At 40.2% G+C, this 27,277-nt stretch overlaps 1 protein-coding gene across 1 annotated transcript in view; it reads left to right on the top strand.

Moving 5' to 3' along the window:
- CMTM8 (CKLF like MARVEL transmembrane domain containing 8) overlaps positions 1-26,783 on the top strand; it is a gene marked incomplete at both ends in the record, with an annotated part of 38,861 nt that extends 12,078 nt beyond the window's left edge. Inside the window, 3 exons of the mRNA XM_080339057.1 lie at positions 19,274-19,447; positions 23,830-23,946; positions 26,700-26,783. Of these exons, the coding sequence (XP_080195183.1) occupies positions 19,274-19,447; positions 23,830-23,946; positions 26,700-26,783 (375 nt within the window). The remainder of the gene's footprint in view (positions 1-19,273; positions 19,448-23,829; positions 23,947-26,699) is intronic.
- Between the last annotated feature and the right edge of the window lie 494 nt (positions 26,784-27,277).

Raw genomic sequence — 27,277 nt, 5'->3', positions numbered from 1 at the left:
GCTGCAAACTTCATTTGCAGCATTCAGAGATTGCTTCTTCCACGCTCAGGATCAGAGCATCCCCACACGTAGGAAGTCAAGGAAGGGAGCCAGGAGGCCTGCGTGGTTGAATAGGAATCTGTTGGGTATGCTCAAGCAGAAGAGGAGAGTTTACAGGTCATGGAAGCAGGGGCTGGCCACTTGGGAAGAATATAAGGCTGCTGTTAGAGGATGTAGGAAGGCAGCTAGGATAGCCAAGGCCTCCTTAGAATTACAGCTGGCGAGAGGGGTCAAGGACAGCAAAAAGAACTTTTTCAAATACATAGCGGATAAAACTAATACCAGAGGCAATGTAGGCCCACTGAGGAATGGGGTGGGTGCCCTGGTGGCGGAAGATACAGAGAAGGCAGAATTACTGAATGCCTTCTTTGTCTCTGTCTACTCTGCCGGAGGCTGTCCTGGGGAGCCCTGTACCCCTGAGACCCCAGATGAAGCCAGGTCAATGGAGGAGCTTGCTTTAGTTGATGAGGACTGGGTTAAGGAGCAATTAAATAGACTGGACATCCATAAATCCATGGGTCCAGATGGGATGCATCCGCGGGTGCTGAGGGAGCTGGCTGAGGTCATTGCTGGACCGCTCTCCATCATCTTTGCCAAGTCTTGGGAAACGGGAGAGGTGCCCGAGGATTGGAGGAAAGCAAATGTCACTCCAATCTTCAAAAAGGGCAAGAAGGAGGACCCGGGTAACTATAGACCGGTCAGCCTCACCTCTGTCCCTGGGAAAGTAATGGAACAACTTATCCTTGGTGCTATCTCAAGGCATATCAAGGATAAGAAGGTTATTAGGGGCAGTCAGCATGGCTTTACCAAGGGTAAGTCATGCTTGACCAACCTCATAGCCTTTTATGAGAATGTAACAAGGTGGATGGATGATGGCAGAGCCGTGGATGTGGTCTACCTTGACTTCAGTAAAGCCTTTGACACAGTCTCCCACAGCATCCTAGTTGCTAAGTTGCAGAGGTGTGGTCTAGACGATAGAGTAGTGAGGTGGGTTACAAACTGGCTTAAGGAGAGAAGCCAGAGAGTGGTAGTCAATGGTGCGGAGTCTAGTTGGAGACCAGTATCTAGTGGAGTACCTCAGGGGTCAGTACTGGGGCCAGTATTATTCAATATATTCATTAACGACTTAGACGAGGGAATAGAGTGTACTATCAGCAAGTTTGCTGATAACACTAAGCTGGGAGGAGTGGCTGACACGCCAGAAGGCTGTGCTGCCATCCAGCGAGACCTAGACAGGCTGGAGAGTTGGGCGGGGAATAACCTAATGAAATTTAACAAGGAAAAGTGTAGAGTCCTGCATCTGGGCAGGAACAACCCCAGGTTCCAGTATCGGTTGGGAAATTACATATTAGAGAGCAGTGTAGGGGAAAGGGACCTGGGGATCCTGGTGGACAACAGGATGACCATGAGCCAGCACTGTGCCCTTGTGGCCAGGAAGGCCAATGGCATCCTGGGATGTATTAGAAGGGGGGTGGTTAGTAGATCGAGAGAGGTCCTCCTTCCCCTCTACTCTGCCCTGGTGAGACCCCATCTGGAATATTGTGTCCAGTTCTGGGCCCCTCAGTTCAAGAAGGACAAGGAACTGCTGGAGAGGGTCCAGCGTAGGGCAACCAAGATGATTAAGGGAGTGGAGCACCTCCCTTATGAGGAAAGGCTGAGGGAGCTGGGTCTCTTTAGTTTGGAGAAGAGGAGACTGAGGGGTGACCTTATTAATGTTTATAAATATATAAAGGGTGAGTGCCATGAGGATGGAGCCAGGCTCTTCTCGTTGGCAAACAATGATAGGACAAGGGGCAATGGGATCAAGCTGGAACACAAGAGGTTCCACTTAAATTTGAGAAAAAACTTCTTCTCAGTGAGGGTGACAGAGCACTGGAACAGGCTGCCCAGGGGGGTTGTGGAGTCTCCTTCTCTGGAGACATTCAAGACCCACCTGGACATGTTCCTGTGCAACCTCACTTAGGCGTTCCTGCTCCAGCAGGGGGATTGGACTAGATGATCTTTTGAGGTCCCTTCCAATCCAGAACATACTGTGATACTGTGAAACTTCCCATTGACTTTAATCACCCTGACATATCCATACATGAAATAAAAAGAACATGAAAGCCTGCGTACTGCTAAGACTACACGCACTAATCTGCGCTTATATTGTTTGCTGGGCTCTTAAAAAACAGCAGCTCCTTTCCGATAGTCGTTTCCTTTGCACTTGTGAGCACTTGCTAAAGAGGTGGCTCTGTTGTTCCTTCCTCAGTGCCCAGAAATTTTCCCCATTTGGTTCATTTGCCAACTCTATGGATTAGTCTAGTAAGAGATCACCTCCCTTAAGATCTTTCCTCTCTGGTACCCCTGTGTGGAGTACTTGCTTTCAAATTAGACTGAGATTAGGAGGAGCCTAACTGACGCTTTTAACCTTTTTTGTGTGTGTGTTGATCTACTGTGCTAAAACTGACTTTGGGAAAATTGAAGGCAGTGAACCTACTTGTTACCAAGGTTCCCCCCAATGTGTTACCCATTTGTTTATGTGTTTCATATGCACAGAATGGAGTAGCTTATAGATGATAAAACGGGAAGCTGTGCAGGTCCATTCCTCAGATCTGCCCATTTATAACCCTGAAGTCTAATTTATATATTTCTTTAAAGCATCCTAAGGTCATGCATCCCACAGTACAAGTAGGTATATTATTCCATGATGAAGCATTAGTCATTTTGTTATATCCACATTGCCGTAACCTCATGATACTATTAAATCCTAGGTGTCAAAACAGCTTAACATCACAAATGTCAATCTAAACATGTTCCTTCAGTCCAATGGATGAGTGTGTCCCCTGGCATTCCTCCCCCATCACTGGATTATCAAATTAAATATGCCTTCTCTTGTATCAAAAGCAAATCTCTATGCATGCTGAGTTTTTCTTTTCCCTTTGTGTGAAATAGCAAAGCTCCCAGCTACGATGTCTTTTGGTGGCCTAGTTCCTTTCTGCCTCCTTGGTTTTCCTTGCCAAAACCTGGAACATTGTTGGCAATAGGAGGTTACGTTACATGCTTCTGTGTTTGTGGACAGCTCATGATAGTGAGCTGAGTTGTCAGTGTGTGTGGATTTGAGCATTTTGATATAGGAATAGTGGGTAGCTTGAAGAAAGCGATACTTGCAAAAATTACTTTTGTAGTCAGATTTTTTGAGTTCTCTAAAGAATTTTCCCTTTTTGATTTGAAACTAGTAATGCCATGCTTTTGAGGGAAAATATACTAAGTATCTCTGACTGCACGCAGACTTTTTTAAACAAAAAGCCACCATAAATGGCCTTCCCTTCCCCGCTCAGTGGGAAAACAGGAACTTCTGCGCAGGAGGTAAATAGCTGAAATACTGAACAAAGAGTGTTTGAACAAAGACTGGTAACACCTCTTTATTGTATCTACCCTATTGTCATTCTAGGGAAGAAAATATTTGGCAGAAGAAAGCAATGATCCAAATCTGAGGAAAGAGAAAGGGAAAAGGTGTGGAAGTTGGCTAAGTAAATATAATTTTGTGGTTGTGTATATTGGGGATGGTGTAATATAAACAGAACTACAGGAAAAGACTTGGGTTTTTCAGAAGAACCACTTGGGTGGAAGGGAGCTTGCTGCCAGAGCAGGGCATTCCCTCAGCTCCTTGGCTTTTGTTACCTTACCTAGAGCTCTCTTCCTTACAACTTTGGCATGTGTGCTGCATCACTTGCTGCTAATGAATTGCAGGGCAGATGCAGATAGCCCTTGACAAAGCTGATTGCTGCATTTTTGGATATTGGTACTGCTAGCTGACTGCCAGGTCAGGTCGTGGCCACCTCCAGTGACTAGCAGCTGACACAGTCACAGTTCCTGTCACCTTAAACTGTGATGAATGCTGAGCGCTGCAGAGGTGGTTGGCTGGTAAGCAGTTGCTAATTTGGTCTTGAAGGCTGACAGGGTGACTGCCCTCTGGTTATCTGCCTTGCTCATCTGCCAATGGTTGATAGTATAGAAGCCTTGTCCTCTTTTATTTTTTTCACAATTTAATCTATGCTTATGCGTGAGACCATGCCTTGAGACAGAGCTAGTGTCCTGATCTGCTGACTCGGCATCTGTATTGCAGGGGATGGAGGGAGGAAGGTTGGATGGGATGGAGGGCAAGCAGTGCTTATATTTTAGACCAATATTGTGGTCTCACGCTGAGGAGATCTGCTTGAATTTTACAACAAAATTCTAGCCTATGCTAGAACTGTGGTCACACTTTGCTAGATAAGTGGCCTGTTGTGATAAGACAAGTGGTAGTGGTTTTAAACTAAAAGAGAGGAGATTTAAACTAGATGAAAGGAGGGAATTTTTTACAATGAGGGTGGTGAAACACTGGCCCAGGTTGCCCAGAGAGGTGGTAGATGCCCCATCCCTGGAGACATTCAAGGCCAGGCTGGACGGGGCTCTGAGCAACCTGATCTAGTTGAAGATGTCCCTGCTCATGGCAGGGGGGTTGGACTGGATGACAGAATCACAGAATCATAGGGATTGGAAGGGACCTCGAAAGATCATCTAGTCCAATCCCCCCACCAGAGCAGGAATGCCTAGATGAGGTTACACAGGAAGGCATCCAGGCAGGTTTTTAATGTCTCCAGAGAAGGAGACTCTACAGCCTCCCTGGGCAGCCTGTTCAGTGCGCTGTTACCCTCACTGAGAAGTTTCTTCTCATATTTCACTGGAACCTCCTGTGTTCCAGTTTGTACCCGTTGCCCCTTGTCCTATCATTGGTTGTCACAGAGAAGAGCCTGGAGCCATCCTCATGATAATCACCCTTTACATATTTATAAACATTAATGAGGTCACCCCTAGGTCTCCTCCAAGCTAAAGAGACCCAGTTCCTTTGAGCGTCCCTTCCAACCCAAACTATTCTATGATTCTGTGATATATTTGGGAGTTGTATCAGTTTTTAGGTTAAGAATGTGCTCGTCTCCCAGAGGAAAGTGCTATGCCTGCAGAGAGGTTAGAAGGAGAATGTATGGGGAATACCTTTCCACTGAAGTGTAATTGCTGTAGACGCTTCTCTTTCAGCCATGGGAGATCCACTAATCCATAGTAATCCATGTAGTTTGCAACAATTCTGACATCTGCAAACTGTATTGACAAATCAGATTTAGAAAGAGAAATGGACTTGAGTATGCTTCAAAACCCAAAAACCTATTAGCTGTGTTGAGGGGACAGTGAAGTGCCAGTACATGCAGTGAGAGCAGCAGCTAAGAAGGACTTGTTCATGCTTGTTTCTTGACTTTTCTGTCCCTGTGTGTTACAGGAGGCAAATACAGAAGTTCTGATTTCAAGCTGGTAGCTTTTTAAATGCAGCCAGCTGAACAGGTCTCCATGCCTTGCCGTTCACCGCAGTTCACAGTTCGGCATATGGTGATAACCCTAAACGAGTGATTTATTTACCTCGGATACACCAGGCAGTAGAGTGTGGTAATTCAGGACCAGCTTTGTGTGTAGCCATTCTTGCAGGGCAGTAAACTCTGGCAGAAAAGCAGAACAGACATCTGAGGGACACCAAATCATTTGCGCTGACTTGTTTACATCTAAATAAGCCAATGTCTTCGTGCCTTGATTTTTTTTTTTCTTTTTTTTTTATTGGAGACTTTTTTCCTCACAACTAGAAAACTGATAGTTGTAGCCAGTTGTTCTGTTCTTTGTTTATACAAGGCCTATTGAAGCAGTTAGAGAACATTATACCCTGCCTCACACACAGGCATATATACTTAATTTATGACTTTGTTAGTTTGAATTTCAAGTGTCGGGTATCCCACAGAGCTTTTTACTTTGTTCTCTTATGCTGCATGCACCACTTGAGCATTTATTATGGAGAGCAGACAGGCTGTGGGAAGTCCTTCAGGCCTGCGGAGTTTTTTTCTTCAGAACCTTAAAAATAAAGTTATGGAGCATGGTAGCAAGGACTTCTCTAAAAGCAGGACTGATCTGAAGTGTCTTTTTACATGTTTGTCCAACTAATATTCTTCCTTTGGCATTAATATTTTCACTTGCATATACTTCTTCATCTTAGAGTTGCTTTTGTACCCTAAACTTCTCTGCAAACTTTAAAGGTGGGACAGTGGTAATAACTCTTAAATAGGTCTCTATTGAAAACTTAATTCTGGATTTGCCCTGTTCCTGATTCCTTCAAGTCTTTCTAATATTACTGTGAAAAGAAGCAAGAGGAAAAAGAAGGGAGGGGTGGAACAAAAAACCCACCTAAAACAACAAACCAAGCCAAACAAAAAAAACCCACATAGCTTTTTGCCAGAAGCAATGGTAGTATTTGTAATTCTCTTGTTCAGTTGTATTCTGTCAAAAATTTTAACTATGACTCTTAGTACAAAGTTATCTTTGATACATTGGTGTCAGATGGAGATCTGAGAAAAGAACATGCCTGGAAACTGACTTCGCTGAGGCTTTTCAACAATGAAAGTAATAGGCATTATGGCAGCTGATTTAGAGACAAGATGAATCTTATTGCAATATCTATGCCTAGACATCATCTCTTTCCAAAAAGCGTGTTGTAGGCTGAAATCTTTATACCATTGTGCATATGGCCAAAATGGTCCTTTCTGGCTGTGAATTCTGTGAACACAAATGCTTCCAGAAAAGCATATGCAAATGTTAAATATTTATAGGCATGCTGTTCTTCTATGTTGTTAATGTAAAATACATTCAAGAAAGAAAACAATTTTGCCAGAGAAGGAAAAAAAAAATCAGTCAGGTACTTCTACAACATGTGGATCAGTCTTTATAAAATCCTTAATCTTTACCCAAAAACAGGGATAATGATTCCTGGACCAGGACCGTTATATTTGGGACTTGATACAGAAATAGTCAAGTAGTACAATAAGCTTCCAAATAGGCAGACAACAACACATCTGGATGCAGACTTACTTTCTCATGTCTTCTGCTTGTCAGGCAAGGGAAACTGTTAAAACTTCTGGTGACTATAGGATTTTGTGTCACAGTGAGCAAAAACTCTGTGTGGGACATCACCAATTTCTGTGGTATTCAGCTGGAAATGAAAAGATATTATACTTTCATTGTAAAAATAATAAATAAAATTATTTTGAATGAGCAGTTAATGTTTTTCTTATGTTTAAGTGGATTTGGAATGCAACATTGCCTTTCTTAGCAGATACCGTCTTTGATTTTTCCAACACATCATATCTGGCTTTATAGGGCAAAATAAAAGTTATTCCCGAAGAAGTAATAAGCTTTCTATTTTAATGTAACAGCTAAGATTTGTGGAACAATGCCGTATGTCTGCTAATTATAGGCATCTCTATTTACATGGCCTAACAGGAAGATGGAGATGTAAAAATAGCAACAAAGAGCCAGTGACATTATTAATAAAGCAGCTGTATACAGCATTGTTCTCCTGAAGAAAGTAGACACCATTTAAACAAAGTGGACCACATAAATAGTCATAATTCATAAGTAACCATTGTTAGGAATTATTTTTAAAATAGTTCACTTTATTAACATACAAGCGATGGCAGAATGACTTTCTTTGTGGGTGCGTGTATTTTATGTGTACACACGCACTAAATGTTAAAAGCAACTTGCACAAACGATTGCCATTTATTGAGAAGCTGGTATTTTTCTACCCTCAGGAACTGTATTCCTTCAGGGAAGATGGGAGAAAGGAAGATAGGAGTGCTATAGATCTTGTTGAAAAGGAGAAGTTTTACTTAGATAGAAGAGGCAGGTAACTCAACCCTCTTTTCACTTACATGAATTTATTAGAAGAGCAAACCCTTCCTACCATCATGTTCCATAAAGAAACAATGGTAGTTGTAGTGATAAAAATAATAATAAAGAGCCACATTGGGGAAGGTTCATTCAGCCTTGACCCTGTATCTTTTGAGCTCAGAACCCACTTCTGAGCTTTTCCAGTTTAAATAATAAAAAGATTACTGAGTTAGGGATTACTGAAGCTAATAGTTTTCTTTTTTCCCAGTTTTTCTGTGCAAGGGGAACAATTTCCTCACAATACACTTCCAAAAGTATCGAAGACAACCATGTATTCAGCACTCACAGTTTATACATGTGCTTTATAAAGGAGAAATTGTATTCAGAGCACAAGGGCTGTACCATGGTCTTTACCTCCAGAAATACATCTCTACTACTTGACTTGAAAGCCTGCGGCCTTTCTCAGAAAAACGCCCATATATTTGTGAACCAGTCACTACATTTGAACAAACAAAAGGCAAAATCTTAAGCTTGTCATCTGCCCTATGCAAGAAACGCCCCCAAAACACCCTAAACCAAAAACTGGGAGGGTTTCTGTCTTGAGAAGAGATAAGAAATTAATCATCCATAGAAATTCTTGTTAAATGTGAGGAGAGGAAATTTTTTCCTTTGTCCAAATCTCAGCTTCAAATCTCAAAATAAGAATTCAAAAAGCCTGCCAATATGGTTTTCCTTTTTTTTTTTTTTAATTTTACGTTTAATTTAATTTGCAGCAAAGCAGCACTGCAAAGCCCTTTGAAGTCCTTCCACCAAGTAGCCGATGTTCCCTACTAATATGAGCTCTCAAATCTGCACGTAATTGTGTAGTATGAAGATCTTTTAAAACTGAAATCATGAAGCACAGTATAGATTTTATCATAGGGCTTATTACAAATCAATTCAGTGAATTACTACTGTATCTCCTGTGGGTCATATAGGATGTGTGTTTCCTTCCATACTGCCTGTATAAGGACAGGACTGTTTAAAGGACCGACTTGTGAATGTTACTTCTCAAGCAAATAAGCAAATAACTTTTACTCAGAGCGCCAAAATGCATTAATATTTTAATGTTAAATACAAAAACGTTTAACCTTGTAGTTTCACCTGCCTTGATGATTTATAACCAGGCTTTTTAAAACACACCAAAAAAAATCAGAGTATGGGATTTATGTGCAATTTTAAAAACTGTTTGTACCAAATCTTCTGATTTTTCGCAAAAGCCCCCACCTCTAGAGGCAGCATAAAAGCAACCACTGGGAAACAAAGACATTTATCCTGTGCTTTGCGTGTTTCTGCGTGACTATTTTGCTTTGTAATTGTCTGCTTTAAAATTCATGTTTAAAAGCAGCATTAAGTAAAAATTTCCTCAGAAAGTAACTGAAAAAGCAGATTATTTTGTGTTTTGCTCTAATATACTATTAGTTTACATTTTCCTTTCTCCGCTGCTGAAGAGCAAAGCGTTGCAGGAATTCGTTCCGGTGAGCAATTCCCAGCTCCACGACACTGTGGTGTTTGCAGTGGCAGCGCTGCCTCTCCCAGCTCTGTCAGGAAGCTCTGAAGATGGTGGGTTTGAAATCTTGAAATCAACAGCATCACCACGCCACAGCAAGGCGGTTCTTTTTGGGAAATGCGAGGTGGTGGGAGCAATCCGTGCCCCAGCCAGGCCTTGCAGAAGTGGAAGGAAAAGGGAGCGGCAGCTGTTCCTTTTATTCGCATCCCTCGTGATTGCTGGATAAGAGTCCAGGCGGTCTCCTTGCCTTGAGGTCAGCATTTTGAGATTAAGCGCTGTGGAGGTCATTGCCTTCCAACTGTTTCACCCAGTGCCCTTCCGGAGAGGCGAGTAAGAGCTTTTTAGGACAGGCTGTTTGTCTTCAGTGGTGTTTTGCACCACCTCTTATTTTTTTTTTATACATTAAACTGTGGCCCTGATGGAGCTGCTGATAGTGGGGTCCAGTGCGTTCCAAGTCAGCTGCGGCAGCTCTGGGGTTGGTTGCAGGTCTTTCTTGTGACTGACCTGGGGCAGGCCCATCACGCTATATTCTGCATAAACATACTTTTGTCAGATAATGGGGCACTGTGGGCAAAGACGAGGCCGTGTCTTCTGCTGTGGCCATGTAGATAAAATGATGGCTAGCACTGTGTTAGCAAGGGTGTACAAGATAATATATGCGTACTGCACAATAACCTATATAAATGTCTCTGCGTGTGTACATCCTGAGGCGAAACGTGGACGTTAAGTTAGAATTTACAGGCGTCAGTAAACGTTAGTGTGCTCCTGAATGCAGCCCTCAAAAACCTTGAAGCATTTAATGTGGAAAGTGCCCTGGTACAAGGACCAGTCTTTGTGCTTTGTACACATTTTAATGGCTTGTTAATGATTAACCACTGCTCTGCTGAGACGATGGATTTTATGATGATATAATTCAAGCAAGTTTCTTCACCATTGCTTGAGATTATTCCTCGTGATTCTACTTTAGACACAAATCTTATATTGATGTGGCATGTAGTCATCCCATCCTATTTGATTAACACTTATGCAGCTTCCAATACTTGGTTCCCAGGGTCTCCTTCAGGAAAGTAAAGCAAATTAAAACCAGAAGTTAGTAATGGTGGTTGCAATGGATCTGGTTGGTGGTCTGTTTAGTCCAGTATTTAGTACCTGATAATGACTGATACAGAAAACTTAGGGAGGAGTGTAAGAAAGAGCACATATGGCAAGATCCTTCTCTGCTATAGTTTTCTAGTTTTTACCAAACTGCACGTATAGGAATTTTCAGAGCTGAAATTTGCATCTTGACTATCATTTATATAGGTATTATACACAGACAAGGACAACCTGTTATCCAGGAGTGTGTATGATGTTTCCTATGGCAATGAATTATGCAATTTGATTATGTATTGTTTTTTACTTCTTGTTTTATTTTTATTTTTTTTTAATATCACTTCCTTCTGTTTGTTTTTCAACTTTCTGCTTGTTAATTTAGCTGTATGCTTCTTGTGTTGTGAGTCCTAAGCCAGTCCTTGTTCCTTTTTTTATGTCATTTGCCATTCTGCAGACTTCTGTCATATCGTCCTTCAGTCTTCAACAGAAAATTGGACTCATCTTTTTTCCAGCCTTAACTTTCTTTTCTTGCAGGAGCCATTCTCTGTGCCTTGTGTAATCTGACTGAATCATTTTAGAAATGGAAGAGAGGAATGAACAGAACATACTCAGTGCGTAGATACACCATTGATTTATAAGGCACAGTGATATGCTCTGTTTGATGGAGATTTTAATTATTTCTTTCCTAACAGTGTCTGTCTTCCATTGTGATGTTTTTGATGACACAGAACAAAATTTATGACCCAAGCACAATCTTATTTCTTGTTTATCTTCTCAATATCCATTACTCTACCTTTAGTTATTTTTTTCAGACAAAACTTCCTGAGAAACTGTAAGAAATAAGCTCTTCTGTAGTGATTTCACATGTTTGATGGGAGGTGGGACAGTGCGTGTTTTGCAGAAAACATCTCTTGCTTTTTTTAGTTTAAGCTACCTCCTTATGGTCCGTGTTACTGGTGTTTGCTCTGGTCTCGCACATTCCTTGCATGTTTCTCAGGTGAAGAGACATTTGAGCATTATAATACGCTGCTGGAATGGACAGTATGGTTTCCTTACTCTCTCCAACCCTCCAATTATGGTTTTTTTAGCTGTCAGTTGCAGTGAGCCAAGGCACCGTATCACAGAAGACTCCTCTTGCATGAGTTGCAGTGTGGTCAGTGGAGGCTAGAGAAGGAGAACCTTTGTGATTTATTCATTTTCATGGGTGGTAGACTCATTAAGGTAACACGAAATTGGGGTGTGCTACTGCATTTTGCTCTTTATGCATTTGTCTTTCTGCGTAGGCAGTACAGCAGTATTGCAGTACCCATTCTGATCAGAAAAATAAGTTTCCTGATTGTGTGCCAACCACCAAATGCCTCTCTCTCTCTGCTCTTCCCAGTAAGACTTTATAGTTTCTTGGGCACTCCTGCAAGCTGGCTCTGCCTCTCAGTGTGAATTCTTTTGTAAGTGCAAGCCGATATCCTTATTTACGTATGCCATGGCCAGATCAGTACATCCTCACTGCATGGCTGATCTGGATAATGAGTGTCATGGTCTGCACATCAGTACTAGCACTTCATAAGGAAGAAATTTTTTACAATAAAGGTGGTGAAACACTGGTCCAGGTTGCCCAGAGAGGTGGTAGATGCCCCATCTCTGGAGACATTCAAGGCCAGGCTGGATGGGGCTCTGAGCAACCTGATCTAGTTGAAGATGTCCCTGCTCATTGCAGGGGGTTGGACTAGATGAGCTCTGAAAGTCCCTTCCAACCCAAGCTATTCTATGATTCTATGATTCTTTACTGGCTCAGCATAACAGAAAATTTGAATACTTGTGGGAGGATTCAATGCTGAAATGGATTGCTTGAAAATAATTTAAAAGGTATTCAGATAATTTTTAGAAATTCTGTGAACATAGAAGAGGCTGAATTTTGACTGGTTTTATTATGAAATGTTTTCAAAGGTAGGAGAGGTTTGAGATCTGTAGCTGCTACTCAGTTTGACACTGAGTTGTAGTGTATAAAAATGATAACATACTTCATTGGTATATCCATTATGACCACTGGCACGTTTCTGCAAGCACTGTGGATTTTTAAGTTTTGCTATGAAGGTAAGGCTCTGAAAGTCTCAGCAAAAACATTAGACTTTTCATTTGAATTCTGCATCTTTTTAAGGTTGTAGACCAGATAAATGAATTTTTTTCCTGCATCTATGTAGAGCCCAAGTTCTTTTCTGCGGGACTGTCTCAGCAGAAGACAGTCCAGGTGAATCACAAAGCTTTCTTCCATCAAGATGCTCTTGGCAAGATAAATGCTTCCAACTCCTGATGACACCAAATGCTTATGAGGAAAAGTGGTATATATACAGTGTTGTCAGTGATGAGGAGGGTGACTGTAGTGATTGCCTGATGTCAACTCGCTGTAATGTTTTGTGTTAGAAAGTGTTTGAGGCTGGGAAAGAGAAGCAGTAGGCTAAGGCAATATATTGATTAGATTACAGAGTACCTTACCGTGGTCCTTGAAATTTCAGACACTTAAGTAAACATCTTCTATCTCTAAAAAATGTAGCTGAAGATGTTTTTGAATTTCCTCATCTTTGCATCTTTAATCAGTGTTAATAGTGTTAATTTTGAATCCTTCCAGTTTTAAAAGCTGAGTTTTAAAACATGGTTATTGTCTTTTCTCTGACTGTAGTACAAACAAGGTTTTTTAACGTTTTTGTATTTTAGTCTGGATTTATATTGGATTGATTTATCCAGTACTTGCAGGCTTTTACCTTATTTTTTCTTAGGCATTTTTCCTCCATGGACATTTTAACACATTTTTCTAAATAACGTGGAAGAGTGTGTGTGTGTGTGTTTGTTTGTTTTTGTTTTGTTTTGATGGGGTTTGGTTGGTTTTAGATTTTGGCTTTTGGTTTGTTTAAGTAAAACAAATACATGATCCTTATTTCAAGTAGTTTGTGGATAAACCTACATATGATGTTGCTGTTGATACCAGTATGGAAATGAACCTATTGAAGTTGCTTTGTGCAGATGGTCTGACTTAGCATAAACCTTGTGAACGATTTCTGTATATATATCGCTTATTTCAATCTGGCACTGGATGGAAATCGCCTTTTTGATGTTTCTGCTGGACATCTGAAGCCTGCGCAGGTGCCCCCTTCTAAAGTGTTTTTCTAAGGAAAAGCAATGATTTTGCTCCCTCTAGTGACAGAAGGCAGAATCGTAGCATGTCATTTCTTCGATCATGCTTGAGACCACAAAACTCCGATTTAAAAAGCTTATTGAACTGCAGTGCAAACATTTACCTCCATTTAGTCACAGCTGGAAGAAAAATAAAATCATTCTGTATCTGTCAAATATAAGACAATTATATTTTTCTGTTCTTACAACTGATGACCCTGGGCATGTCTTAGAGGAACAATGGAGGAATGTCCTTTTTCCCCGCCCTGGACATTTTGATTCACAATAAAAGATCCTGCATTTTGGTGTGTGATCTATGTCAGGCAAGATTGGAAAAACGTTTGTTAATCTCACCACCTGCTTACAAAACACCCTTTGGGTGGTTTGACTAATCAACATCAAATAAGGGGAGCCCCTGTCGTGCTGAACTGCTGGTCTGGCTGCCCTTAGCAATCCACGCTTACCCCTTAGTTCCCTTAGATGAAAATTATCTCAAACCATGTCATCCCAAGGGCCTTGAAGGGTGAGATAAGAAATTAGGGAATAGGCATGAGAAATGTTTGTGCTCTCCCTGCACACAGGAGACTCCCTGGGCTTTTTTTGCATGCAGAGAGTAGCCAAGGGCAGAAAAGGATGGAGGCTGAGACACTCATAGGCTGCTTGTGCTGCTGCTGAGGTAGCTCCTGACATGATTTAGTGGTGAAATAATGATGTGCAATAATTTAGAATGGTCTGTCTTTCTTCAGGTCGTAAATCTCCGTTCTTGGGAAGGAGAGGCAAGATGTCGTGCTTTCTACTTGCTGGATTCTGTCCATGTTTAAATACAGGAGATAATTGTTGCAGCAAATGCACAACTCTATTCTAGTCTCCTTCCACCATCACTTCCATCTGTGCTAGTAGCAATTCTATATAAATCCTTATGCACACAGAGAACTGAAATGGCCATAGAAAGCATCTCTAAGATAAAGAATAGTAAAAGCTTCAGGCAAACATGCCAGATACTTGTGGTTTGTTTGGTGTTTTGTTGGTTTTTTTTGTTTGTTTTTGTAGTGTGTGGTTTTTTTTAATGATGATTTATTATTATTATTATTAATAATTTTATTTCATGAAACTAGGCGGGCCTTGGGTGTTTCTCCCTGTCAGTCCTGCCACAATGAGACTTCTTTTTCCCTTTGAAAGGGCTACATAAACTTTTTTTTTTTACTTTATTGCTGAGTTAGCCAGTCAAGGTGAATGCTGTAGAATTTCTAATGCTTAACATCACTGGAGAGGAGTCACCACATCATACGCTTTTAAAATACAGTTTGCAAGTACAAATTAAGTTCTTCAGTTTCTAAGCTGCTTCAAAAAGCAAAACTGAATACCCAGATTAAACCTGCGTTCATACCTGCTGACTTGTACCAGCAACATAAGATGTGCCTCCTCTATTAGGCAACAAAGCCTTTATTTTTTCTTTTTCAAGTGACTAAATAGTCTGATATTTTTTAAGTTCTCAGCACTGCAGAAAAATTATGGCCCTTACTTAAGGGTTTGAATATGCAATAGAGCATCTAATTTTAAACCTGCACACTCAATAATATTGGACATTGCTACAAAGTTATTTCCTTTTTATGGTACCTGCCAGCTGCTGAAGTATGCATTAGTGCATTTGACATATTAATGCATTCTAGTAATGGAGATACCTGATCAAACAGCAGCCAAACGACTGCAAAATAGATGTCCGAGGTGAAATCAGAGACTGCAATGAACAAGGGAAAACTGCTTGCCTTTATCCTGTACTGGTGAGTGAAATCCCTATTTCCCATCTAACTTGAAAAACTGGATGCGGTTGGGGAGGCCCAGTGTCATAGGACCCAGCATCTGCTCTCATCAACTACCACATGTGTTATTGTCTGTGATCTTCTTGATGCTTTTTTTTTTTCCTCCCTTTCTCTAAGTCATTTTTGACAGGATTGTAGTATGTTCCCACAATTGCAGATAAGCATGTTCTGACTTGCTCATGAATTAAAATGAAACACTTAGCTATTGCTTATACACTCTAGCACACCTGGTTATGAGGAGGTACAGGCCTTTCTCCATCCATGTGCGAAGCTTTCTCCCTTGGCTTTCAGCTGATCTGACGCGGTGAAGCTGGGAAGCTCTGTACGATCTGTACCTACTGAGTTACTGTGGGTGCTCCCCAGGTGTTGCAGTTGCCGGTCTCTGATTTACGGTAACGCGTACCTATCACTCACTCGCCAGATTCTGTACACTAGATGCTCATCAAGATGGCATTTGGATATAGCCCAGTTATTCCCTCTGAGGAGGTTTGTTATCAAATCAGCAGGAAAAGCGGTATTCTCAGCTCCAGCGGATGCACAAAGTGTCATCCAGTTTGTACTGATCTGTTGAACAACAAACGTGTAATGCAAGGGACAGTCAGAGTATTATGAGACAGGCTTTTAACACTGCAAGAGCTGTCTCGGTATTTAACATGCTGAGACAAGCTAATCACAAGAGACTTGTCTAGATGCCTGTGTTCCTTTGACTCCTTAGGTATTTTGTAGATGCTGACAGCCAGTGTGAACTTTAAATCAATTTATTGCATATGTTTACACATGCAATAAAACCATTTGCCGTATCATTTAACTACGCACTGAGTGAATTGTTGGCCATGGGCTGATCTGACCTTTTCAGGTCTAATCAAGAAATCTGAAATATTTTTTCAGCCTGTCATCTCCAGTAATATGCAGTAAGAGTATCTGGATCTAACTGAAAATGTCAGATGCGCTCTAATATGCAACCCATCGAAGTTATGATGCATATGAACCAAGAACCGGTTAAGAATATAAATCTGTAACATCCGTCGTGCATCTCAATTGTTTAGATAAATTGCTCTGCCATTGATGTGGGCTATCTAAAAACGTGCATTAAAAGCAGTTCTTTGGAATACAATACACTTAAATATTAAAATGATCTTGAAAGAGGGGTGATAATACCAGGTTAGAATTTTACTGGAAAAAAACAATGACCAGTGAGAATACCAGTGCTCTAGCTAATGTCTTGCTATCTTTATTGTGTGGTAATGTAAGGTTAGTAGTCTCACATAACCTCAAAATTTTCCTTTTCAATTTTAATAATTTGCTTTTTATGAAGTTTTTACTCTTTCCAGAAATAATCCATTACATAAGCTGAGGTGTCCTTATCAGTCTTAGATGTTTTCAATTTACCATTAAGCATTTTTCATAGTCTAGTGCTTTTCATGAAAAAGTCCACCTCTATTTTTAAAAGCTTTCTAAAACCCAACACTGTTGTTAGTAGATTATGGTGTTTAATGATGTTTTATTTCTTTGTTTTCTTTGTCTCATCTTCAAAGTTTCTGTTTTGGGTATTTTATTAGATATTCATATCTAGGATAAATCTGTCTTTAATAATTATTTATCAAGCATGAAACCAATTATTCATTGGTATAATTTCTGGATGATGAATTTAAATTTACATTAAAGTGGATGAGCACAATGAAAAGCAACTTTGTATCCCTAGAAGATGGTATTTTGTTAGCGGAACAGGCTATCAGGACTGTTTAATCTTAGAGCAGTTGTTACACTAAAATTGAGTTGGTTTTTAATCTAATCATGGGTAGTTTGTGCAATTTGAGGTATTATTAACTGAATTGCTGCTATTAGTAAAATGTTGTTGCAACTAGAATTAAAATGAACTATGGGAAACATTGCTGAACCGTAAACTTTGCATTAAAGAACATATATTTGAGACTACCCAGTTAATGCTATTTGAGCTGTTCTGGTGAGGCAATGCTGCCCTCCCCTGGTTTGCTGTGAAAAGTAGGAATTTTTATCCCAGTTTGAGCAAGTTCTAGGGTTCCCTATTAAGGAGAAATTGCTGAATTGGTGAAAACTGTGGGGAAAAACATGCTATTAAAAAGACCATTATGTCACAAGACATTATTACAAGACAAAAAAAAAAGATGAATGTACATTTATGCTGTGCTTTTATGTATTCATGGTGCAGATATGGATGAATGTACAAGTAATATACAGAAATATACTATGATCACACAAGACAACAAATTGAGGGCTGAATTAAATTTGGGTGGCAATTAGGAGGATGAATTAAAATAAACAGATAGGGGTAACTGCTGAAAGTTAGCAGGACGGATTACAATAAACTTCTGTTTAACAGTGTAGTTTTGTCTTGTATACAATGTTTAGAGAGATATCGTTAATGTTTACATGTTCAATTCAGTAAAAGAAAAATAAATGGGACCATGGCCAACAACTTGCATGGGAATAGGATGAGCTCTTGTGCAAATTAAGCTGTAGCAAAACTGTCGTCCTCTGTCAGGGGCTATTGAGTACAAAGATACCACTGTAGGCTCAGAAAGTCTTTCCACTGCACACTCCGAAGAGCTGAGGAACGTAGTCCAATTAAATATTACTATTGCATAGTCTATTCTTCACACATTTCTTCAGACATCTGCTACAGACAGAGTAGAAGGTTCTTTAGATTGTCCAGCTGTGGCTGTTTGTTAAATAAGTGTGTTGCTACTTGCTTTAATGTCATCTTCCATTTCTCACTGCTGGGCATCTTCACCGTAGTCCAGAGAGCAAGAAGAGATGAGCCTTGTTTCAAATATAAGAAACTTAGTTCCCATGTCTGACTTCAGTAAACCATGTGTAGTGGGGTTTGGTTTATTTGGTTTGTTTGTTTTTAAAGTATACAATATCCCTTTCTTTTTATAATTAAGATTTTTTTTCTAATTGCAACACAAACTTGCAAAACAGACTTTTTTTTTTTTTTTTCTTCCTGAGGCTTATGACTTGATTTCATTTTTGTTTGCTTTTCATCCCTTTTAATGTCTTGGAGGTCACCTAACAACACTAGAGAAAACTGGAGACAGTGTGTTAAAATCTCTGGTTCATGTGTTTCTTCATGTCTTAGTTATGAATGTATTGCCAGTTTCATGATCAGGAAGGAGGTTTTTTTTCCCCCCCAGACTGGTTTGCCTGGGGACTTTGCTCAAATGTGAGTTCTTGTCTACTATTCAGGGTCAGGTCACCTGGGAGATGTTTTAAGAACTGTGGAATATGATGGCGTTCCCAACCTTACCTGCTCTGGTCCAGCAGCATGTTACAGTGGTGGTGGCTGCTGATATTTTACTAATACCTTTTATTATAAAGTCCTAGGAGTTGTTTTGTGCCTATGGTGTCTGCCAGTCCACAGGGCAGGTATGGACCATTTTGAACTAAATCCCAACTACTCAGTTACCTGTGACTGTGGCAGATGGGACCTGAAGATCCCAGGGGTCCTTCTCAGGCCTCTCTTTCTAAAGTGACTTCACTGACTGCAAAATAATATTATTTACCTTCATGCACGTAAGCTAGTAGGCTACGATAAGCAATCCTTTTGAGAGCCAGCTGTAACACCACCGCAGGTATGGCTCCATAATAGTGAAAGGTGAGCTAAATCAACACTGAAACACCTTGTTCTGCCTTTCCCTTTGTGACACCCTGTCAGAGCAAAACTAATTTTATATGTTCTTTTTTTTTTGTTGTTCTGTTAGGTTAATATTCTGTCAGTGTAGCATCCCAGCTCAGCTCATCAAGTGGTTATGTGAATAGCAGTGCTGTTGTTCCTTGACCTAGAACAAACGTGTGAGGTCTAAGACTGTGTAACAGTTTTCTTTCTTCTCCATAACTTTTGCAGGTACTGGGGCTGCTGGTGTGGACCCTGATTGCTGGAACAGAATACTTTCTATATCCAGCCTTCGGCTGGGTGATGTTTGTAGCTGTGTTTTACTGGGTTCTCACCGTCTTCTTCCTGATCATCTACATGACAATGACCTACACCAGGATCCCCCAGGTGCCATGGACTACGGTGGTAAATACAATCATTCTTTGTGGTTTCAGGTTTGCTTGGTTATAAAGAGAACGAAGTGTTGATACATTCTGTGTGTGCTGTTAACCTACTGTACTAGTTCTTTTTGCAGCTTTTTTCCCTAATTAGTGTGGCTGCGTACCTGCAGTGTTTAACCTTCATACTACCCAGACATTTTTAAAGCACTTCTCCTATGATGTTTCACTGTTTTGTTCAGCAGTTGATGTAGTGACTTGATTTTTAATAAAGTGCGTGTGACTGATACTTATGCACAGTGGCCTCTTTTTTTCCCTGTAGTGATTTATATCCCACGAACAATGAGTCTGTTGCTGCCTCTGAGCTAACAGTCCTGGCCATATGGCTTAAACAGCAGAAATCCCCACTTGAATCAACACAAAGAATTGGAAGTGGGACCCTGGCTCTTAAACCATGAGTCTTCCTCTGCTAAAGTAAAAGCAAAGGTGATTCAGAGGTAGCAAAAGCATGACAATCCATATACAGCCTACTGTGAAAACAGGGCTGAAAAATAGTGTTATATGTATGTAAATTACATGCCATGTAATCCTTTGCTTTTAGCTCAAGACTTAATGCAAATCAGATAAACAGCTAATGTAATTACAGAAAAATTTCACAGGCACTTAAAATTCAGATCCAGTTTTTGTGGCTTGAACAAACCTGGCAAGCTGTACCTCTCAACAGTATATTTTTACATGATTTTCAAAACAGGCTGGTGTTCAGATCCTAAAAGTCATTGTCATCTCAGCAAACCGGCTACTTGTGACCCATCCAAGAATTATAAATTTTAGCTTTGCATTCGTATGATACAGTGAGATGCTGTTCTTTGGTTTTTACTAGTTAAAGATTATTGACTAGAATTCTGTTATTTTTATGATAAAATATATTTGACTACTGTGTTGCAAACAGCTTATTATCAACTATATTGTGTACGTGACTAAAATTGAATACTCTTTTCTTTCTGTCTTCCCATTCGCTGCTGTAATAAATAGCCACCTATAGCAATTACTAATAAGAACAACCAGGATTGTGTTCAGATAGCTTCTCCGTTTTCAAGTTTCATGACCAGCAGTTACCATTAAGGCTATAATACTGCTATAGAAATGTTGGATTGTTTCAATTACAGCAGTAATGTGTCTGGGTACATTTAAAGGTGTGGTGGTTTTTTGTTGTTTTGGTTTTGTGTGTGTTTTTTGTTTTTCTCATTGCATTAGACCTAAGTACTTTTAAAGGGAAAGCATCTTTGTATCCATTTGTATACAGCTTTAATAATTACCCTTTTCATCAGTTTTACACTATCATCAGACAACAGCTGCACACAAATGAGTTGTCCCTGATCTATGTGGTAGACAAGCCGTAGTATTTGATTTGTATCTACTTCATATTGAGTATAGTTCTTGCTCTGAGTTCCAGACATATTGTAGATAAGATCACATAAATGTAGGTCCAAAAGGTAGTCTCCTTTTATGGTAAAGGATAACATGAAAAGAAAATAAATTCAAGGTAAATGAAAGATGCTTGCGTTCCAGCTTGTTTTGTCCTAAGGTATAAAAAGACCTGACGGGAGCAGCCTTTGACTTGGACCTCTGTCACTCCTGGCTGGCCAGGAGTAATGTTGTGTCTCTTTTCAGAGAGATGTTGTTAATGTCTTCATTTAAGAAAGCGTGACACACACCTTTTTGAGTGACATGTGCCTTTTTGAGTGACACACACCTTCTTCGGTGATTGAGTTTACACCCACCTTCCCCCTACTCCCTGAAGTGTTTGGAGTTTCAGCCTCTGCTAGTTATTTCTCTGCCTCCTTAGGCGACAGTTAGCTCCAACTGTGCCTATTGTATGCAGTATCCAAAATTACATCTGGACTTCTCTGTCATAAATCCACTTTTTGCAGGTTAAGCACATTGCCAAATTGCTTAAGATGCAGTTACTTTTACTGCAAATTAACCCAAAAGATGTGCTTCAAAACTGACTCTCCTTAATAGTGCAAGTTCTTTGCTAAAACAATCGATGGAAGCTTTTAAAATCTGGTAAATTTGAATTTAAGAAGCAGATGGTAATTTAGCATGAACCATTTGGTTTGAGTAATATATTGGCAGTAAAGGCCCAATCAGCTTGCATTGCATTCCATCTTCCCCAACAGCGTTATTTCCCAGAGCAGTGCTTCTCAAAAATTATGTGCTTTTTTTCTTTTCTACATGACAAGATATTGAAGGGATTTGTAGCTTTCCAAGGTAATTGAGTCTTTTTGGAAGGGAAAATCTGAAAATAACAACAACAAATACTCTAGGCAATCAAATTTGGAGTTTGAAAATGAGTGCTTTACAGAAGTTCACCTGAACCTGCCAATTGTTGGCATCTTATCCTGAAATTGACAGTTGTTTTTTACTGTAATGCCCAGATAAAACAAGAGAGGTAGATCTGTGGATAGAAATAATACCTTTTATTATATCAACTGACACAGGTTAGATAAACCCCCTTCATTTATAAGTGTGTGGATCAAACCTCAAGCGCCAGGCCCTGGACTCCATCGGAGCACTGAGGCACTGCCCACGGTTCCCTGTGGAAAGGTGGGTAAGCAGCTCTTTTCCAAACACCCTGAAGTTGCAAGGACTTAGGAACCACAGGACGTACCCTTCAGCCTGCTCTGGAAAATGTGAGAAGGCTTTATGCACAGGAAGCCTCATACAGGCAGTGGTGACCTGAAGGCTGATGCGTTGACAGATGACAGCACAGAATGCATCTCTCTGGAAGGACCTGCAGTTGAGAAGGCGCGTGTTCAGGGAATGGCTTCCCTTCAAAAAGTTTTGAACCCCAAGTGTCATGGGAGCATGTGTCTGTGGGCTAGACTCCACTAAATCTGAAGTGAATTCCGCCAAAACCAAATGTCCTGGGGATGGATGTGAGAAGCTTCCTTACCAACCACTTCAAGCTGTTGATCCACTCTGAGGGAACTGCTGATGTGGCCACAGCTATTGTTGCTGCCTTCTGGACTTCTCTTCTTGGGCTATAGCCCTTCTTTTACGTCCTACCGGAGTTGGTGACTATTCATAGTGAATAATTGGCATATATTCCTAGCATCCACTGGGTTATACCGTGGAAATTAGTAAGTCAGAGCTGGACCAGTATGACAACATTTAGAGACAACTGGGGCAACAGAGTTAAGGGTTATGATATTTGGGTGACACTATAGAGTGCAAACATGGGGCCAGAAGGTGAAGGAAGCAGATAATGTACAACATCAGGAGATCTGGTCTAAACTGAGTTACTAATTCCTGCAATTGTAGCTGGGTGCAAAGTATGTAATGGGTATTCCTCTTAAACATGGCACCAGTGAACTAAAAGTATATTTTATGGCCAAATTCATATGCCTGACAAGTAGCAGGGTGGAGTTTTCAGGGATTTAAAAAAAAAAAAAAAAGAAGAATGAACTTCCTATAGCCATGATCAAGTAGTGAGTAAGTAAAGGACAAATTATTAAAGTTATATACTTTAAAACCCCCCTCATACCTTTTTCTTCTTAGACTTCTGTTCTCTCTTCATTTCCTGTTCTCTCTCACATGGAAAACCTGAACAAACTGTCCTTGTTTGTTCTGTGTAGTGTTATGTGAGATCAATAGTATCTGCTTTGCTTTTTCTTAGTAATGAACATCGGTACCCTGAGACATTAACTCTGTTCCCTGGAAGAGAAATGCAGCATCTGCCATGGATGGATCTTGATGACCCCTGTAGTCTATCCAGACTGTTATCCTCTCTGGTTTTATCTGCTTCTTTCTCCTCTCAAGAACCGGCAGAAGGGAAAGATACTCAAAGGTGGAAGAATATGACCGCAAAAATTACACCCTCTCTATCTCCTTCAGAAGTGGAGAAAATGATGTTTTGGAAGCTTTATAAATATTCTTCATATGCCACAAGTTATTGATTCCTACAGCATATCTTTCTGTATATTAGAAATATAATCAAATTGTGGGTGGTTTTTTGCTTGTTTGTTTGTGGCGTGTGTGTGTTTCATTTTGTTTCCCATATAGTGTCATATTCTTACTGCCTAACACTTAGGCTGTGGTAACCAAACTGTGTCTCTGTTTTCACTTTTGGAAAATCATAGTGCACCACCTTTAAGACTCTTCTGGATTTAGTGTGCTGGAGAGACCAGTTTATCCAAAATGTGCTTTAATGTTTGTGGATCTTCAAAATAAGCAGTTAAATTGTAATCTTACAGATAGAAACTTGGAAGAAGGTAAAAAGAATCACACTTCTTGTGTGCATTGGATGTGTACATTATATTTCAGAGGATAGTTTTGTAATGTTGGAATTGAAAACGATAATAAGTGTGTGTGCATGTTAATTACTTGTGGTGTTTGTTTTTTCAACAGGGTCTTTGTTTTAATGGAAGTGCCTTCCTTTTGTACCTCATTGCTGCCATTGTAGATGCATCTTCAGTTACCAAAGAGCTGGACAGTCACAATTACAACAGCTGGGCAGCTTCTTCAGTGAGTTCATTTTCCGTTTAAATCAGTTCTGTGCCCAATAAAGTTATATCAAAAGTAGGCTTGCTGGAAGTGTGGGATGAAATGCATCCCTTCTGGATTTTGAAAACCTGCAGACCAATACAGTAGCTCATGCATGAAACCTATAGGCAGCTGTAATTCAGTTCGTAGTTTTTGGAGGTGACTAGAAATTCCACCAGGAGATGAAAAGCACATCAGAAAAGGCTGCAATGTTTTTCAGATCATGCTGCTTTTCCCCTCTCCTGCTCCTGTTTATTACCAGCTCTCTGGCAGAGGTTATAGCTTGCACATCAGAGCAGGCACAACAGCTTGGGTGAGCACCAAATCACCTCAAAGCACTTGGACAACTTCAAAAGCAGTTTACACCAACTCAGCTAACTTTGCATGTGTGTGGATAAGGTGCACTCAGCTTTTTGTGGGCTGAGCCATATACACAGCACCTTTGGGAAGTTCCTGAGGTGGTATTGTTGTTTCTACAGTGATCTTACTGTTACAGGCTCAACTTTTTATAATCTTTCTTCTGAGTTGGGTGGGCAATGCCTGAAAAATCATGTAACTTCCCAGTGTTTTAAAGTGGACGCAGATCATTAATTAGGCTGACATCACTGTCTTGCTACTTAGATTTGATTTGGAAATCCAAATCAGTCGGTCAGTGTGGGTGAAAAGCCATGTCTGGATTTGTTTTGCTTTTAAAGACCCTTGACAGTTTTTGAGTAGGTGAACATATTTTCTAGCCACGTTAAGGGAGTTTTAAAAGAACTTTTTGCTTGTTGTGGCAACAGTAGTCAAATTCAATTGTATAGAGTAATTCTGAGTTACAGCTACTTGGCTAAATGTTTATGCTTCTGCAGTTGTCCTCACTGGGCTATTCACTAAATCCTGTCTTCTGTCTGAAGCTTATTGTTTATGGCCATGAACACAGAACCTTGAACACCTGCTCTGTTTTTGCCTTGGGAATTTGGATAACTTACATCCCTGTCATTTCAGGGGTGTTCAGGGTCTCGCCCCTTGGCAGTTCGTAACTATTGATCCTGTTACTCAGCCCCTACTGTTGACAGGAATTTGCTTGCTTCTAGATAAGCTTCCATGCTGATTCAGATTTTATACAAAATGCAGTTGTCTCATGGGATGTTTGTAATCTCTTCTAATACCTCCTAATAGTGTTTATCTAATGCACTGTCTAAATAAACTATTAAATGTAGATTCTTGCTTTCTGAACCCATTAAGGGTTTCATGGATGGGTGTTTGTGAGAATTTAGCAAACCATCTATCCCCAGCAGGTGTTCTGTGTTAGAAAGATTATAGATTGAGTTTTTATTTCGTAAGAAACAAAATTATTGGAAAAGAACAACACTACAATTTTCTATTGTAATAATATTCAGTATCATCATCTGCAGTTTTTGGTGCCACAGATTAAATTTACATTAGACAAGACTGACCAAGAGCCCTCTGGAGGGCTTAGATTTACCGCCTGTACGCATGCTTAGCAGTGCCCTGCTGTCAGAGCTGAAGGGCCTACCCAGGCCAATGATGGTATATAAGCAAGAAACATTGGTAGAATCATGATATATTTTTAGGCTGTAAGGGACCTCTGGAGGTCATCTGGCTAACTCATATCAGGCTACCAGGACCTTGTCCACTGGACTTTTGAGTATTTCCGGGGATGGCTATTCCACAATGCCTCTTTTGCCCTGTTTGATTACTCTCATTGTGATTTCCCTGTCCCCTCAATATCTAATTGAAATTTCCCTTCTTGTAACTCACATTTGTTCCCTCTTGTCCTATCACTGCTCACCTCCAAGAAAAGCACTGTTAATCCTGTTTGCAGCGTCAGCTTTATTTGGTTCAGTTACCAGCGCGAAACATTCTGGTCTTATCATAAGACCATTTTGAACATTGTCTATTTTGAACGACACACAGTGATTAACAGGAACTTAACCACTGGCACTGAATCGGACTTTATCGGTACAACTGAAATAGTTCACAGCTGTTCTTTGGTTTCTGTGTGCGTATGCTGCAAGGACTGCAGAAGCAACACCCCTGATACTGTGTTGTTTTAATCTTTAAACATAAAACAAATCTAGCCCACTACAGAAAGCTTATGCCGTAATCGGTTTCTGACAAAGTGGTGATAGCAGCGTGGTTGCCCTCGCTGTTGTCTGCACTGAGGAATACCTTTATTCATCCAGAGGGAACCTCTGGAATTGGTAAGCTAATCGCTACTGCTGTTTGAGAACATGTCTGGGCCTGTGTTGGAATGCAGGTTTTCTCTGTAAACCAGCTGTTTTGCTGCACAGTGTGGCATCCTGCGGCACAAGTGGGCTGCAGGCAGCTCCTGGGATGCAGCAGGAGGGCTGGAGTGTTGGCTGGAGCTCACGCTGCCCCATGGACCACCCCACAGCCTTCACCAGCAACTGCTGTTACGACCAGCAGGTATAGGATGGGTGGAAGCTCAGTCTGTAAGATCCGTACTAGGGCAGTGTAATGGGGAGATACAAATTGAAATATGCCATGTTTTGTCTGCTTCTAGGCCCATATTTTTGGACATAATATAAGCTTACTTACACAGTGTTGACTGCAATGGCCTCACACATACAAGGAGATGAAAGAGTGCCATTTTAGTCAGCCTGCTGTTTCCCATTTTTCCAAATCCTATAGCTATTTTTTTCAAATAAATGACAGTGTTCTCAAATATATTTCTTTCCTAATGTATATATTTTTTTCTTTCTCTACAGTTCTTTGCCTTCGTGGTTACCTCCTGCTATGCTGGAAATACGTATTTTAGCTTTATATCTTGGCAATCACGAACTTTGCAGTAAATATTTTGCTAAAATGAATTCTGTAGCATAGAATACTTTGAGGATTGTACTCTTTTCGACAAAAACTTGGAAGAGGGATGAGGTCTTTTTGAACGTTTCTGTTAGTATTGGCATGATATATTGTAAGCTGATATTAAAATTGTTATTTATAATACAATATCATCTTTAGAGACATCTAACACTGACTTTGTACTGTATAATAAAATTTTGTACTGCTTCTTTTAAGATTAACATGGTATTTTTCTAGACACTGTATAGAAGTTATTACTAAAGCTTTAATAAATCTTATTCAGACAATGTGCCGATTTTGTAAATGCAACTTTTTAAATGTCACGGTATACTTTTGATACTGAATGCTACAAATCAAAAACTAAGATTGATACTGACTCATTATTATGTATAAAAAGTGACTGTGCAGAAAAAAACACACCCAAAACTTTTAAAATAAATAAATAATTGCCCTAACTGTGCATGTTTTGTAAACTGGGAGCACA

This window comes from Nesoenas mayeri (assembly GCF_963082525.1).
Source record: "Nesoenas mayeri genome assembly, chromosome: 2".
NCBI lineage: Eukaryota > Metazoa > Chordata > Aves > Columbiformes > Columbidae > Nesoenas > Nesoenas mayeri.
Note: the sequence above shows the minus strand (reverse complement) of the source record. Positions and strands in the feature narration are given on the sequence as shown.